The sequence below is a fragment of the Physcomitrium patens genome, chromosome 11 (genome assembly GCF_059467195.1).
Source record: "Physcomitrium patens ecotype Gransden chromosome 11, ASM5946719v1, whole genome shotgun sequence".
Taxonomy (NCBI): domain Eukaryota; kingdom Viridiplantae; phylum Streptophyta; class Bryopsida; order Funariales; family Funariaceae; genus Physcomitrium; species Physcomitrium patens.
Window position 1 is genome coordinate 9,427,918 of NC_143420.1, and position 15,766 is coordinate 9,443,683.

At 50.8% G+C, this 15,766-nt stretch overlaps 1 protein-coding gene across 10 annotated transcripts; it reads left to right on the top strand.

Moving 5' to 3' along the window:
- Window positions 1–1,444: 1,444 nt before the first annotated feature.
- On the top strand, window positions 1,445–14,976 carry LOC112289086 (uncharacterized). Of its 10 annotated transcripts, none has more exons than XM_090254264.1 (10): window positions 1,445–1,582; window positions 3,388–4,628; window positions 5,568–6,468; window positions 6,834–7,195; window positions 7,742–8,433; window positions 8,699–9,895; window positions 10,466–10,793; window positions 11,007–11,400; window positions 11,501–12,692; window positions 13,233–14,976. In XM_090254264.1, the coding sequence occupies exons 3-10, from the start codon at window positions 5,591–5,593 to the stop codon at window positions 14,430–14,432; spliced, it is 6,243 nt and encodes a 2,080-aa protein (XP_090110390.1). In that variant the 5' UTR covers window positions 1,445–1,582; window positions 3,388–4,628; window positions 5,568–5,590; the 3' UTR covers window positions 14,433–14,976. The 10 variants fall into 10 exon arrangements, with proteins under 10 accessions (XP_090110390.1, XP_090110389.1, XP_090110387.1 ...); XM_090254263.1 differs by having other exon boundaries at window positions 1,451–1,582; window positions 3,238–4,628; XM_090254261.1 differs by lacking the exon at window positions 1,445–1,582 and adding an exon at window positions 1,771–1,910.
- Window positions 14,977–15,766: the final 790 nt, after the last annotated feature.

Here is a 15,766-nt window from a genome sequence, read left to right on the forward strand (position 1 = left end):
CTTCATGTCTTACTGAAAGAATCTACCCTTTGAGGGATTTGAACAGTTCATTTAAATGTGTGATTCAATAATCACCTGCATTGTTTACTTCAAATTCAATAATGGGTTTGTGCTCTCAGTTTTTGAATGCCAAAAATGGACATGCTGAGGATATTATGTACAAGAATTATTGTACATTATGAGATTATCTTGAATTTAAAAGAAAACTATATTCTTTTTAATTGAAAACTATTATTGAATTTTCTTGTTGTTTTTTCTTTTCTTTTCTTTTCTTTTCTATACTTATTTTTCGAAATTCAAGGTTTTAATTATTTGATAAAATTTGAGTGTAGAATTTTTACAGAATTAAATAACACATCATTTAATTAAAACAATCATAAAATACAATAATGTCAAAACAGATTATGAATACAAAATACAATCACTTTTGTGGTTGCAGATATGTAGCTATAAGTACACTCACATGCATGTGTATATATGTGTATATATATATATATATATACATATACACACACACACAACACATCACATCACAATGTTAAGTTTTGATGACAACTTTTTCTGTCACTTTAAAGTACGTTAGCCTCAATGAAAATATGATCCTCATTCTATGCTCTTAACCATGCAAAGCCTTCTGTAAACTCAAACTGCTCATGTATGTAGAATTGTGTGGTCATATACATTTCCAAAACTTGATAAAACATTTCCTCCACAAGAAAAGAAAAGAAAAAACTTGTAAAATTATTGAAATACCCAATAAAAATGCAATTTAGAAAATTATGAAGATTGGATGATGTGTGATGCATTGTGCACTTGACACTTGTCAGATGGGGGCAGAAGCACATGGTCCCCAGACATGGATAATGGGTTCAAGAGAGAAGCAGGAGCTAGGAGACAAGGATTCTGGAATATGACGTTTGCACAGACGGAGAAGAAGAAACACAAGAGATGGACAAAGCAGGGCTGATGGTGACAATGCCAGCCTCATGAGAGCACACAGAGGACACGCCAGATCCCCAACCCACCCACATTAATGGTCCTTTCCCCTTCAGATCATCGGGGCTCAAGTCATCGCGACGCTGCTGCCTCGCACACGAGAGCCTCAAAACGAATCTGCCGTCAACTGCACCCACTCGCGACTCGCGCTTGGACCCCGCCGCACCCCTGCCTAACTTAGCCCACCTGCAACTGGCCATCTTCTCGTCCAAAACCCGACGTGATCGTGAGAAATGACGAACGAATGAGCATCGGAGCGAGGTTCAGCGAGACTGAAACCTGAGGGGAACGCCGTCGATGGCAGCACGCGGGAGGAACGGGAGGGGCTCTGCCGAGCCGCCTCCGCCTCTATCATCAATCTCATCTGCTGCTTGTCTGTCTGGGCGTAGAGTGCTTTGTTTTTTTGCAGGCAGGCGACGGGGCGTCGACCAGGAATGTGCAGTTGCGGACCAGCTAACGCTTCCGCTGGAGACTTTGCTTCGTGAGCAGCGGTAGCTAGGATCGCCCCCCCGGGTGGATCTAGCATCTGCCAGGCTCGGCTTGGGAGATTTGGTTTTTGTTCGCGCCCGGATTGACGGCGTTGTGGGTGAGTCCAGGGGTGCGAGCTCCCGAGACCTCAGTTCATGTTGAGTGGACGGATACGACTCTTTCCGAGAGGTCAGCAATTTTGTGAGGTTGGATGGCGGTGGCGGGATTAGGCGGTGGGAGAAAAGCCGGGTGACAGGATCTGCGCGTGGGTGCGGGTGACATAAGACGGGGGCATATCTCACAGTTTACGAGAGGTTCAGTGTGTGGAGAGATGGCAGGGGAGAGGCGGTCGTGATGGTGATAATAAGGATTGAGACTGGTCCGTTGGGTATGGCACTTGGAATCTCGGGGTCATGTTGGACACGAGGGGTGGAGAGAGGGAGAAGGTGAGCGGTAGTCGAAACAGCTGTGTGGATGCTTTGACTATTGATGGCTCTAGGAAATGGTTTGTGTTGCTCATGTTGTTGGTCTGGGCAATAGTCACTCACGTCTACAAATGTTGCCGATGTAGAGTTCACTCCCATGTGGACGTTAGGAGCGGTAATCAAGTACAGACCCATGACCCAGTTGTATCAGGTCTATTAAACACTCTACGTCTCTTTCCGCGCTAAATTTGTTCCGCTTCGAATCTCCATACCCAACACCTGGAATCGGTGTTACTAAGCTGCATACCCTACCTCTCTCAGTAAAGGCAATGGAGCAGATTTATAACCTCCTACAAAAGCATGTTAATCCTCTACCCGCGAATCTTCAAAATTAAGCAACACCGCCTCAGGAAAAGGAAACCCATCGGACTCGCTTGCCCAGTCTGCCTTCACCATTTATTTTCCATTTCTTCATTCTGCCGAACTCTTTATTTCGGGGAATCAACACTGCTCGGGTGCGGATCTTGGGTTGCGTTGGGCGTGCCTGTCTACATGATTCCGTTGGTAACTCTTCGTCGTGAAGCGCCCCAATTGGCCCTAACCCTGCTTTCCACCACCCCTGTTTCGCGGTTTCGGTACTCTTCCAGGACAGTCTAGTGTTGCTAGTGAAGATTCCGTAGGTGGGATGTGGTGTGTGCGTGGCGTAATCTCATAATCTTTGGAAGGGGGTACACCTCGGCCGTGGTGATTGGGCTCTTTCTTTCACCCTCGTGAGAACCCAACAAATTAGCTGCAGAGAGGACGATGCGTTGTAGCTTCGTGCATGTGGCCATGGGTTGAACAGCTCGGAAGCTGTAGCGGTGAGGTTAGGTCTTGGAATTGTTATGGCAAGACCCATGCGAGAGTGCGGCCTGCTCAAGGCCTGCAATTCGGGTCAGTGGGCAAGTGGTCCGAATTGCATATTCGAGTGTTGATCTCTGGGTCGTGCATGTGGTGGGGTTTTGTGTCGTGCCAAATCAGTGCATATCCTTAGACTGGAATGGGTCCCACAGGGCTTGATCGAAATTCGCCCCCGTCGTCAGGTCTTTGTGGTGCACCGGCGGACACAGAATTGGGGAGCGCGTAGTGGCAAGGCGTTGCGTTTGCATCTGGTGCTAAGATCTGTGTGACTGCGACTGTATGCTTATGCTGTTCACGGTTCATGGACACGTAGTATTGTAGCTGTGGGATAGCGTCTCGCGTTGAGAGGATGGAGGTTGAACGTGTGGTAGGAGCTGGAAGGACTGTATTGTCTTCATGGTGTGGAATGGTTGTACTGGATTTGAGGGGACAATCTGTTGTATGGCAGCTTCCGTGATAAGTCGACACGGGCACTGAGTTGGAACTGATGAGTCCACGAGCACCTGGTGAACATGTGAAGGGCTGTTGGATTTTGCGCATTGTCTTGGTACAAGTGGGCTCACGGTGCTGGAAGGGGATTGTGGATTGGAGCGTGCAGGAAGGCGTGAAACAGGTGTTGGAGGAATCGGGGAAAAGCGGAATGAGTGCAGGGTGGGTTGTGGCAAGGTGTCGTAGTAGCTTAGGGAAGGAATCAGCTGTTGGCTGGTTTTAGATCCGGCTCATTTCTTGGAACAGGTATCCGTCGATCTCGGCAGAATGCAGCTGTTGACACGAATCGAAGGGGTTGTAATGGATTCCACCTGGTGGAACAGCTGCATTATTACGGACTCTGTATCAGGTGAAAGAGAAAGTTTGAGTAAGGCGTGGGTGCTGCCACTGGTCGTGACTGTTCAGTAGACATAGGACCCAGGGCGTCAAGGCAGCTGCAGCAGGGAATGGGTTTGTTTGAGGGCTGTATTTGAGGGGGCAACGTCAGCAGCGCTTGGATCCCTCGCAACCGGGTGATGTCGCGCAGTTTCTATGAGTTGCATGGCTTGTGGTGTTTACAGAAGTCATGAGGCATGATTGAGTTCCTGCACAGTTGCCAGGACAGCAATCCGGAGACGGGCAAATTTGATGCGGGCATGGTGCGGGTTCTAGGCTGCTCTTGGATACACGCGTCTGATGCAGCGTTGGGAGTGCCTTGCAAGAATGTAGCTTGTCATGGTGTAGGAGAAGGATAGACCTGCATCCAGAGTGGTGAGAAGCAGGTTTGAGTCCCGAGAAGGGGAGGTGAATGAGGGTACGCGTCCTGGATGCACAGGCATTGAGGGAGGAGTGAGCCAGATTGATGACGGAACTTTCGATGTAGGATCGGACCCGGCGCATCGCAGGAGCAACAATGTGTGGTGCAATCCATCGATTGCTGCGATTGTGTGACGAGAGTGAAAATGCGTGGTTGTGGCAAGCCTGAGATGTCAGTGGTTGTCTTCCTTTAGGGTTTGGAGATCGAAGGGGGAACGGCTTCGGGTTGTTGTGGTGCAGCTCTTTTGGTACTCAAGCTGGTTCGACGCGTCGGTGAGTGTGGATGCTTCATCTCGTGGCTAGCGGGTAAGCAATGGTCCAGTGAACGTAGGTGATGTGATGTTGAGGATTACTTGTGCATATGGCAAGAGTGGGAGGGGAAGGGCATTGGAGAGAGGATTCCGAGAGGCACGATTGAGGATGTGATGAGGAACTCGGCATCAAAACTTGGCGGCGACGGTACGGAGGACTTGAGGATGGCACGTTGGGCAATAGCAGGAGGCAGAGTGGTGAATCTCGTGGGTCAACTCTGAGTCGGATTGAAGACAGGCAGAGGTGCGCATCTGGGGCCACATGTTTTGGAAGCTAGGTGCTTGGTAGCAGCTACGGCTGAGTTATGAACCAGGGCTGGCATAGGGCTACGCATGGATTGTTGTCAATGCTTGAGGATGTTCACATTGTTTCAGGACAGGGGCGGATGCAGTATTGGTTGTAGAGGCGGAGGATTCGATACATCTTCGTCGAACGGTCGGTTCGATATGGTGAGCTACGAGGTGGATAGTCACTTCGTGGTGGCAGTTCATATCCAGACCGGCGATTGCAACGTGGGTCTTTTGTCGTGAGGGTGTAGAATACACAACAGATATGTTGTCTGGTGAGTGTCGTGGCGTTATGCTGCACAGAACGAGTAGAATGTCGGAGTGGGGCGGAGGAACTGGGAGGGAAGCATCCTGATGCTTGCGACGTCGATGTGTACACCAGATGGTTGGAGAGTGGAGAGAGAGGTGGGCGGATTATTTAGATTGAGTAGGAAGTGCAAGCGAAAAGCGGATTGGTTCATTATGGCATGAGTGTGGGGCATGCATCAAAGTTACTGCCGAGGGCGGCAGTAGCGTCAGTGTTGGGTTGGCCCTTGGACTCATCAACGTGCAAATGCTCCATCTGGAATGTTTTGTTGCACCCGTTGTGATCTCCCGCAGAAGCACATGCATTGGTAGCTTGAAGTCGAGGTTCTGATACGGTACGCTGGTGTGCGTTGTAAGTGGTATAAACGGGTCGTCGAGCAATGGGCTTGTGGTGGCACTCGGTTTATGTAGAACGTTGACACTCCGCGAAGGATTTTGAAGTATGGTGTGGGCATCGGGTCGTTCCGGTGTGCATTCCGGACAGATTTGTATGGTACTGTAGGGCAGAGCTCGGGGATGGTATGGGCAGACTGTTCCGTGAGTCATGTATGGATGCAAATCAGTAGCTGATGGGAGAATGTCCCTACAGGTGGCCGCACCACACGGCTAGAGATGGACACCACCATCGAGAAGCCGAGCGAGAGTGAGCCAGTTGAGGTTGAGACAGCATGTGCAGTCCAGCGTGGTGACGCTGAAGTGAAGCTATTGAGCAGCAAGTTGGAGTTGGTAGAGCCAGATTTGAAGGTCAGAATTGAGAACGAGAGTTTTCCGGTGAGTCCATCTGTGAGCACCAGTCCGGTTGGAAGCAACCTGCTGCCTTCACGTGCAAGAACTGCTGTGTGGAGGCAAAAAGTCCACTCGGGAGTTGGCGCACCAGTGTTGGCTGGGCAAAGGATTTTGGAATTTCCGAGCCCGGCGATGGTGAGTCAGATCGCTACCGCCATTGGTCCAGGGCAGAGGGTGCCGTACGAGAGCTGTAAACCGGAATCCAGTCCTGCACTTCCAGGGACGCTTCCCGTGGCATATCGGTCGCTTCCTCCTGCGGCAGGGGTTATGGGCTTGACCCCGAACCTTTTGACTCCGTCGCCAAGTATCCTGGTGCCATCTGCGGGGGTGCCACCCTTACCGGCAAGCTTGTCCCTGTATCCACCTGGTTTGCCACTCACTTCAGCGGGGCATCGGCGGATTCCAGCAGCTCTGTCCAATTTGACTTCGGCTGCGGGATGTTCAGACCCTCTGGCTTCGACAAATTTATGTCGACTTCCAGGGAGAACCCCGCAAGCTAATGGGAGCAGCACAAAGGCGCGATCGGAGCACATGTGCCATTCGTCGAGGCAGAGTTGCTCTCAGTATTGCCTTCAGGGATACAAGCTGTGTCTGTGGCACATTCTGGAGGATCCTTCCGCCCCATACAAGCAGTGTGACTTCGCGGAGTTTCCTAGCCGGGAGCGCTGCCGTTTTCCTGTGTCACTGAAGTCCGAGAATACCAGGTGAGAGAGCGAGAGAGAGAGAGAGATAGAGAGGGGGACCCGCGATAGATATCCAGCTGCTCATACTACACATGGATTTTAGCATAAAGCAACTCGGGTGTCTTCATCAGTTGCAAAATGGCCTGGGGTGTCCAGTTTGTGTTGATGAGGTTACTGAATACGGTGCTCAAGTACAACCTTCTCTGGAAGTTGTAATGAACGAAGGAGTTGGTTTTGGAAAGTAGGCACTATCGGTTGATGAGGGACGAGTCCTCAAGCGTGGAAGCGTGATGCTTTCGTGGCTGTGCTTGGGGTGGTGGCGAGCCCAGCAGATGGAGTGGGGTGGCAAGGGCTTTTCTGAGACGTGTGTTGGTGGGATGTTGCAGGTTCTGTCAAATGCACAAGCAGGTGAAGGGGTTTACCATAAATCCTGTGACACTGAAGAACCAGCAAGCCATGGAGCGTCCTCTTTTGGGGGAATTCTCGGTGCTGGTGGTGGCAGCTGCAGTTGCACATCAGATGGAGATAGTAGCGCCTCCAAAGCTTTGGGCTTCAGTTGTGGTGAACCACGTATCAGTGGTTCCACCATCATGTGGAAGTGGGTCTGTGAAGGAGGAATATGGGGCGTCGATGTTTCAGAGATCTATAAGCGGGAAGAAGGTAGGCGCACATGTGCACGGCGATGTGAAGCCCGGGGATGTGCCGTTTGCGCGCACGAATTTGAAACCGGCTGTAAGGAGAGCGCAAGGTCGGTTATATTCTTTGTCATAGATGCGTTGACTGGCAATGTGGGGGTAGGCGAGGCGAATAGGTGAAGCCGCATGAAGTGGTGGTGGGTGGGCGTAACAATTTATTGAGCTCAGTCACGTCGCTGTGGGATTGTCAGTGTGACCTCTTCTGCATGATTTCCTAGAATGTTGAGCAGAGTATTTTCCGGGTACTCGCGATTTAGTTCGGGTAGTACAGTGGCCTGGTTTTTCCATTTTGTGTGTTTTATGTATCTGTGGCGGAAACGAAATCGATTCGGGGCGAGATTGCGTTCCACCGGAAAGGCTGATCCTGTTCTCTGAATGAACTCAAAGTTAGAATGGGTTGTGCATTGTGTGTGTCGTTGGGAATCAAATAGTTGGAATTTGCGAAGCAGTAGACGTGGTGATCACCCTGGGTAGAGGAGTCCACGTGGACAGCCGGTTTGTGTATTGTGGCTTTCCTGGGGAGACTTGATTCGGAGTCGAGCGTTGGTGGTTTTCTTTGTCTGAAGGTGGTGGTCGCTGTCGTTTGGGTGTGTGAGCAGGGGGCTTGCAGATGAAGGAGGATGGGAAAGGATTCGGCAGCGCACAAGGATCCAGCACGAAGGTGTGCGTGGAATGCAACTTAGACAATGGGAGTTGCAGGACAAGCGGTTGTGGATATCAGGATGGCACCTCGATGACCATCGCGCAGTTGAAGGTTGGGCCTGCTTCCACGAAGGTCGCAAGCGAGCTGGAGAATTTCCGTGCCCAGCTAGGGAACCGGCTAAGCAGCCACGGGATCTCTCTTCCGTATACGATGCCCAGTAGTGGGGGGAAGGTGGGCACAGACCAGGGATTGAGTGGTGGTGCTAGAGGGTTCCATCGCAGCGGAAGTCCACATGATGAGAAGCTGATTCGGCCGAGCACTCCAGGGCAGGTTTTCATGAACGGAGGGTGTGCAAAGCGGCGGGCACACGATGCAGCAAGTGTTCCGTGCTTGGTGGATATCGGGCCTGTAGAGCTGAACAGGGTAGGTTTGATGTGCAGTCTGCAGCAGGTTCCAGGGATGCTACAAGGGAAGAGGTCATATGACCAGCTGAGTATCCTGCCGACAGTCGATTTTGGAGGCCTGGACATGGCCACGATGGGAGTGCGGTGTGGGCCTCGAGAGCCTCGAGCTATTCCTGGTTTGGCTATCAAACGCAAGTCTAAGGTGCAGACCCCGAGAGACAGCTCTTCTATGGGTCGAGGCCAGGTAGGTGTTACTCAGGTCCACGTTTGCTGCTGGATTGTAGGATTGGAGTGTGAGCTTATGACGAGTGCCTGAAACGGTGCGAGGAGGAACGTGGATAAGGGGTTGGACAGAGACATGGTTTGTGAGGTATAGAGAAGAGCGAACCGAGTGACGAGTGTGTCCAGTGGCCAGCTGAATAGTCGGTTGTAGATTCGGTTGTTGTACGCATGGTTTGGGTGTTTGCAGTTGATACGTTAAGGTGAAGAGGTTGGATGCTTGTGTGCAGGGGCGAAGGGTGTTCTTCTCGCGATTCGTTGGAGTGAGGAAGCGACCGTGGGGAGCCTATGGGGCTGAGATTCGTACGCCAGAGGGAAAGCGGTTGTGGCTGGGTACATTCACTACGGAGGAAGCCGCGGCTCGGGCATATGATGACGCCGCGAGAATTTTCCGGGGTAAGAGTGCAGTGACGAACTTTGTGCAGGGTTCTGAATTCGACTTCGGGATGAGTTCTCCTTTTGCTATGGGGTCGTCTTCGACTTCTATGGAAGAAGATAATGCGAGTGATGGGTCGGGCGCGAGAATGCGCTCAGCATTGAACATGAAGAAGAAAGATGGGGAGGCAGGAGTTGTGACACTTGGGATCGTGCAGTCGAACCTTGGTAGTGGCGATGGCATGGGGGCGGGGAACAAGATGGATGGTTTTGGTAGTCCTGTGGAAACCTTGAACTTGTTAGGTGGTTTTGGAACGAATGGCAAGGAAAATGTGCAAGCACTGCGCAGTGCATCCGAGGGTCCTGGTCGGACGCCAAGCGGGCATTTGAAAGTCACAAGGGGGGTGGCAAAGGAAAGTTCGAGGCGTAAACAGTCGCAGAAGGTGACAGGTCGTGGAGGGAGTTCGAAGAAGGGCGAGGACTTGGGCGGGTTGAGGTGGCCAGAGGAAAGGCTGGATGAAGGCACGTCAGGACCGGATCGGCTGTTATTGTTGAGCAATTTCGCGATCAGGCATGAAGGGATGGAGATGGAGGAAGGGCCGGATTCTTGTAAGAATGAATCGAAAGAGCAGGGAGCAGGTGCAGGGTCAGGTGTGGCTGGAACGGATTCCGGGGACTCGGACGAAGAGTCGGATGGCCCATCAGATGCGGAGCTGGGACTGGATTCTGCCTCAGGGTTGCGGGTGAAAATGGAGGAGGACGTCGGGGGTAGGGAAAAGTCCGCGGAGCCATTCGTTTGTGCAGAACTGAACGAAGAGGAGAAACAGCAGCTGTTGGAGCTCGGGAAAGCGGACCCCGAGTTTCGGTTGACAGGGGTGCGCAAGTCTCAGTCAGGAAGATTCGAAGCCACGATTTATGACCGCACGATGAGGAAGAAAATATATGTAGGAATGTACAGTTCCATGCTGGAGGCTGCCCGTGCACGCGATCAGAAAGCTCTGGATCTGGGATCCATGTCCACTCTGAACTTTCCCGAGATGAGAGCTATACAGGTGAACCTCTTGTTGTGCAGAATCACGTGGGGAAGGAACTGTTACGACGTTGTGAGTGACTGCGAGTCACATTTGACCACTGGGTAGACTTGGTTTCATCCGTGGCATCATGGTAGTTATGTGGTGTTTAAAAGATCATTCGATAGTTGCACTGCTCCGGCGCGGATCACTGTGGTGTTCGTCGTGAGTGTCTCCGGACATCCTGGTGGTTGCAAAGGAGTGTCGTAGTCGGATCTTGTAAGTAGTGGTGATCAGTTTGGGCGTGAATCACGTGGTACTGAACTTCGTTGGCAGCATGTCCTGGTTGGGCGGTGTTGCATTTTGTAGCAGACTTGACCGATTTGGTGGGCATGCATCTGGGTTTGTCACGTGGGATTGCATAGCGGTACACATTTGTTAAATCGCACACATGGTTTGGGTGCATGGCGAGGGTCATAGGAGGAGGGGTCCCGGATGGTGATTCTGATAGCTTAACGGATTAGAAGGGGGCTGTCTTGGGCAGTGGCGATTCTGTACAGAACAGTGCGGTGTGTATTTAAGGATATGGTGTCACCCGTGTGGTGGTTGCAGGCCATGAGGAATACGAAGGCGGGTGGAGGAGGTAGTAAGAAGAAGTCGAAGGCTGAAGATATTGCGCAGTCGTTTAAAAAGATACGACTGGCTTCGCAAAGCAAGTCGGATACGGACACAAGGAAAGTTCTGAAGCGGAAGGTGCCGGATAGTGAGGAGAAGTCAGAGTCGAATAAAGTGAAATCTTTGAAATGCAAAGCACCGATGCCAAGGTTGGAGGGTTCGGAATTGAAGGCTTTTGACGGGAGTAATGCGATGGAGACGGATGAGGAAGATGCGTTGAAAGGTGAGAAGCAGGTGCCTGCGAAAGCCTCGACAAATTCTCCAGGTTTACTCCAAGCTGGTCGTGTTGGTCTTTGGATGTTGGGATGGTTGCGCATGGGCTTGTGCATGTCAGCTAGTGTTGCGCCTTTTGAGCTGAGGCGTTTGAAGCGATGTGGTGCTGGAAGTGCGGGTTGAAGTACTTGGGGCACAAGTATATGGGTTGTGTGCACATGCATGTGAGGCGCGATACTGACAGCGAATGCATGTGCACATGCAGCAGCTTCAAACAAGAAGGGCGGTGCAGCGAAAGCACCTAGAAGCAGCATAAGCTCAGGGCATGAGAAGTTGGGGGGCGAGGCTGCCGAAACGGCGTCTCACAAGGCGAAGCGGAAATCTGTGGAGTTCCAGAAATCGGAAATGGAGTCGGAGAAAGAGGCTCTGAAACTCAAGAAGCAGAAAGTGGAGGAAGCGAAGGAGGTAAGTACAGCCGTGAAGAGGCGACGTGCCCCTAGCGCGAAGGGCAAGGCAAATGGTGGAGCATCTGGTCAAGAGGCCTGTTCTACTACAAAAGAGGACGGAAAGGACAGCGACGGTGTGAAGCAGGAATCCGGCATGGTTGGTCAAGGAAATCAAGCAGGTCATAGAGCTTCACGGAAAAGCAACATACACAGGTTAGTGTCAAAGTCTGGAGGTTTTGTTTTATTGCTCAGGATGTGCGGAAGGCGTTTTGGTTTTGTGGCAGATGGTGATTTTTGCATTGTATATTTGCAGAGCCTTTGCGGATAGCTTTGTGGAATCTGACTACGCGCGAGTGTACAAGACAACATCAAAGCGGAGGGCCATGCTGGACAAGGTTGGGAGGAAGTCGGACAGCTCCTCTACGATTCCCAGCGCAGAGAAGAGCCCGGCTACTTCACCAAAAGAAACAACTCCGAATCCATCAAGGTCGCGGAGGGAGAGGAAATTTCAAGGGGAGGAGGACGAAGCAAAGGGTAAAAACGGGGAGGAGAGAGGCGGACAAGGTCGCAAGAAGCCGCCGTTGTCGAAGTCAAAGTGCGCCCCTGCACGTGACGAGGAGCAGCAGCCCGCGCGGTCTCGATCAGCGGGGAAGAGCTCGGCGAAGGGGTCTGGGAAGCGAAGATCGCAGCGGAACTTTATGGGAGTGCAAGCAACTCCAAGCGGACGGTTCAAGGCGAAAATCTACGTCCCCAGGACAAAGAAGCATATTTATATCGGGATATACGACACACCCGAAGAGGCAGCTCATGCTTACGATGAAGTAGCCTACCGAAAGCGTGGTGCGACAGCCCCTCTGAACTTTCCGGAAGCATTTCATGCAAAAATCAAAGCCAAACAGCCGATCAAGAAAGTGGTTATCCAGCTGACAGATGCGGGAGACTTTGAGGCGATGTGCTACGACCCCAAGGCGCAGGATTATCATTCTGTGGGCGTGTTTAGTTCAGTAGATGCCGCCCGTCGAGCGGGTGCTCGTGAAGCAGCCACCATGGATTCGGGCAACTCGGAAGCGTCTGGGAGGGATGAAGGCGATGGCGATGGGGATGGGGACGGCGACGGCGAGTCGTGGAGTACGAAGTACGACAGTGGTTTGAAGAGCAAGACCATGACAGGGAAGCACAGCAAGCCTGGTGATGCAGGAAACACGGGTTCGCCTGTCGGGCAGGATGTCGAAGAAGGTGGTTCGGATGAGGATGACGTGGCGGTTGCGGAGCAGTCGCAGAAGGCGTCAGTGAGATCCATGCGGTCGAAGAAAGGAACGTTTGCGCGGGCATCTATGAACAAGAAGGCGAGTCGGCGAGGAAACATGACGCGGCGGGCGGACTTCAGAGGCGTGTATTGCAATGGACACAAGTTCCAGTCGATATATTACAATCCCGCAACCAAGAAGCATACGTATCTGGGCACATTTTTGACTGCGGAGGAGGCTGCCCGAGCTCATGACCAGGTAATGTGCCGCGTGTTGCTAGTGGTGTGTGCAGGAGTTTTGCATGAGGATGCTTCCTCTCGTGTCACGTGGGTTTTGTGGAGCAAAGGAGTCGTTGTTACGTTCACTTGAAAATAGAAGCACCTACTTGGAAGTGTGTGGACACGAAGCTCGGAAAAGATGCAGGTTGCCAAGTTGGATTGCATGCTGGATTCTTCTCGTAGAACCTCACCCCTAAAAAGCGGCTCTCCAATACCGGGGGCGCCCTTGCCAGTCCTGGGATTCTCGTGCCTTATAGCCTCTAGTGATGGAGGTTCCGAGGTACTGGAAGTTCCTCTTTGGAGAATCCCAGATACCGAAGCAAGCCAGCGCTTCCAAGAACACTGAGTGTTGAGAAGCCTCTGTGGAAGTGATGATGCATGGGGGGAATCTATGTTGCAATTAGAGAAGGGGGTGGATATTGGGTTTCGACAGCCAGAAGGTTTCGTATGGTGTGCGTCCAGAATCTCATGTGTCCTTGTGCGTAAACGTGGATGTTGGATTTGTGGATGTGGTGCGTAGGTGGCGTTTGGGCAGTTTGGGGAGGAAGCTAAGTTGAACTTACCTGAAGAAATTGAGACGCTGAGAAGAACTGTTAAGGTGATCGGAAACAACGCAGTTCTGATGAACCGCAGCAAAGCGAAAGAAGCAGAGGAGGATGGCGAAGAGGAAGAGGAAGATGGAGGAGATTCACGTTCTTCTAGTCCGGTTGCTAGCCGAAAGGAGGAGGTGGAAGATGCAGAAGCTCCAGTAGACGGTGACATGGCTGAAGCCGTGGAGGATGAAGAGGAAGAGCGAGGTTCACCCGGTAATTCGCCTTCGAAGCCAAGCCAGATGGGCGGAATTTGGAGCAAGTCCAAGTGGTTCAAGGATGATTGTTTGGACATTGTTTTGAAGAAGGGCAACAGTGGCGAGAACGCGTGTAGTGGTGGTATTCCTGGTCGTAGTGGTGATGTAAAGTCGTCTGAGAAGCCTAGTGCGGGGTCGAAGCTGTGCAGTGGCGAGCGTGGTGGAGGTGCCGAAGATTGGAAGACTTCGGAGCAGGGGAATCGGGAAAAGGGAGGTAGAGATGAATTGCGATTAGGAAGCGACGTGGAAGAGAGAGCGGGGAGGCGAATCTCCCGTCGCAAGATGTATCGTGCAAGTCGCATTGGGACCCCAGGCAGTGTTCTCGAGGAAGTCGTGAGGATTTCTTTGGAGAAGGATAAAATTAGAGAAGAGCAGGAAGGGAAGGATGAGTGGGAAGGGGAGAAAAGTTTGGGTGGAGGGCAAAGTGGGGCCTCGGTGGAGGAAAAGAAGTGTCAAGGTAGTTCCAGCCAACAGGTGTTGCGAAGGAGTCGCAGGAATACCCCTCCGCCGAAAAGCTCAGTCGTGGAAGCTGGTGCCGTGTCAGTGCCTGAGAAGGGCCAGAGTGAGGAGCAAAGCGAGGCAGGGCCAGCCATGCCTTTGTTTGATGCGTTGGCAGGAGAATTCCTGAAGGCGAGTATTGTGTTGGAAACGGCTGAAACTGATGTAGGTGAAGGCCGGCTTCACAAGGAAGGCGAAACATCTGTGACTCGTGCGACACATGAAACTCACGGTGAAGTTGTGAACGGCGACCGGCTTGGGAATGAGGCTTTGGAAGCCCCCGAGGGCGAGATTGGCGCCACGAGAGGTTTGGCAGGGAACCCGGCATCGATGACTTCGAGTGAGAATGCGGGCCTTGCTGACGATGACGCATAGTGGGCAATCGGATGGCATCGTCAGTCAATACTCATGTGAGAGCCCCTCGCGCAGCTTAGGGTGGCGTGATTGTAATTTTCAGAGCGTGGAGGCTGGAGGCAGCATCCCTCACCCAAAGCATTGTGTTGAAGAGTTGGTCTTGGGATCAGCTTGAAGAGAGTCGTAAACGGCTTTGTGCGGTTCTTGAGCTGGAAGCTAGGCTGGCGTTACGGGGATGATCTTGTGAAGCGCTTTGTGGGAGCCGCAGACGTCCAAGCACAGGTCGGAATTGGATTACAAATGTTGGTATACGTGGATTGGGACGTGTGCAGATTCGATCGGAAGAAGGGGTCCTGAAGATTGTACAGAAAGTTGCAGCAGTTTGTGCAGCTGTGATGTGACTTCTAAATTTCCTCTGAGCGAGGGATTACATTGTAAAGATTGGTTAGAGTCAGGTTGTGGGGGTAAGTTTAGGTAGTTGTACACGAAACAGAATTTTGAAGGAATGCGGCGAATGTCCCCCATCACCCATTATTTAATCTATGCTCATTTGGCTACTGCCGTAGCTGCTGCTTTCTGTGCGCTTGGTAGGGTTTATTTTGGCGATTTCGGCTGTGGTTTCTATTGTGTTTGTGGTTTGTGTTTTTATTTGTATATTTAAAGTTGTGGGTTCGTTGTTTCTGAGAAGCTGGGAAAGAGAGTTTAAGGGGCTTTGTTTATAAATTTAGATGGATCATCTACTTCTTTGTAAATTTATGCTTTTCTCTTGTTGTATAAATAATCATTCACCTTGTGCTACATCCACACATACTTTTAATGAATGTTGTAGATTAGTTTGCAATTCAAGCCTAATATAAGTTCATACATATTCCATCTTTTGTCTTCATTAATTTTGCATTTTTTATAATGACATTGTATGTAGCAATCTTGGTACATGCACCATTAGAGCCCACTTGTTTGGAAGATGGCCAAAAAGTAGAAACAATTTGATGAATGAGTAAGTAGGATGAGAATTAGGTTGGGTTATTACAAATCTTAGTACGTTCATGCCTATTCACCCTATGTGCATGATACTTGGTGAACAACTTCCAAATGGTCTTTTTTGTAGTTGTATTGCATTCTTATTATAAAAATGCATCTTAGAAGTTTTGATTGATGTAGATGAAGCAAAAAAAAGAAATGAAATACTTATAAAAAGATGTTGTGATTGCTTAAAGTTTAGTTGAAGTTTAATTATATTAAATTTTAATTAGTTTAATTAGTTTAATTTATAAAAGGATCACAAGTTTTCTGTAGATGCATAAATTCGTGCCTCTAGGTCTAATATCAACTCAAATTGACAATTGGTCCTCTCT

What these genes read in the sequence shown, in the direction of transcription:
- LOC112289086 (XM_090254264.1), top strand. Translation starts at nt 5,591, where the DNA reads ATGGACACCACCATCGAGAAGCCGAGCGAGAGTGAGCCAGTTGAGGTT. An exon ending in CTTCTATGGGTCGAGGCCAG is followed by an intron (nt 8,434 to 8,698) that starts GTAGGTGTTACT and finishes GCTTGTGTGCAG; the next exon opens with GGGCGAAGGGTGTTCTTCTC. An exon ending in CGGAAAAGCAACATACACAG is followed by an intron (nt 11,401 to 11,500) that starts GTTAGTGTCAAA and finishes GTATATTTGCAG; the next exon opens with AGCCTTTGCGGATAGCTTTG.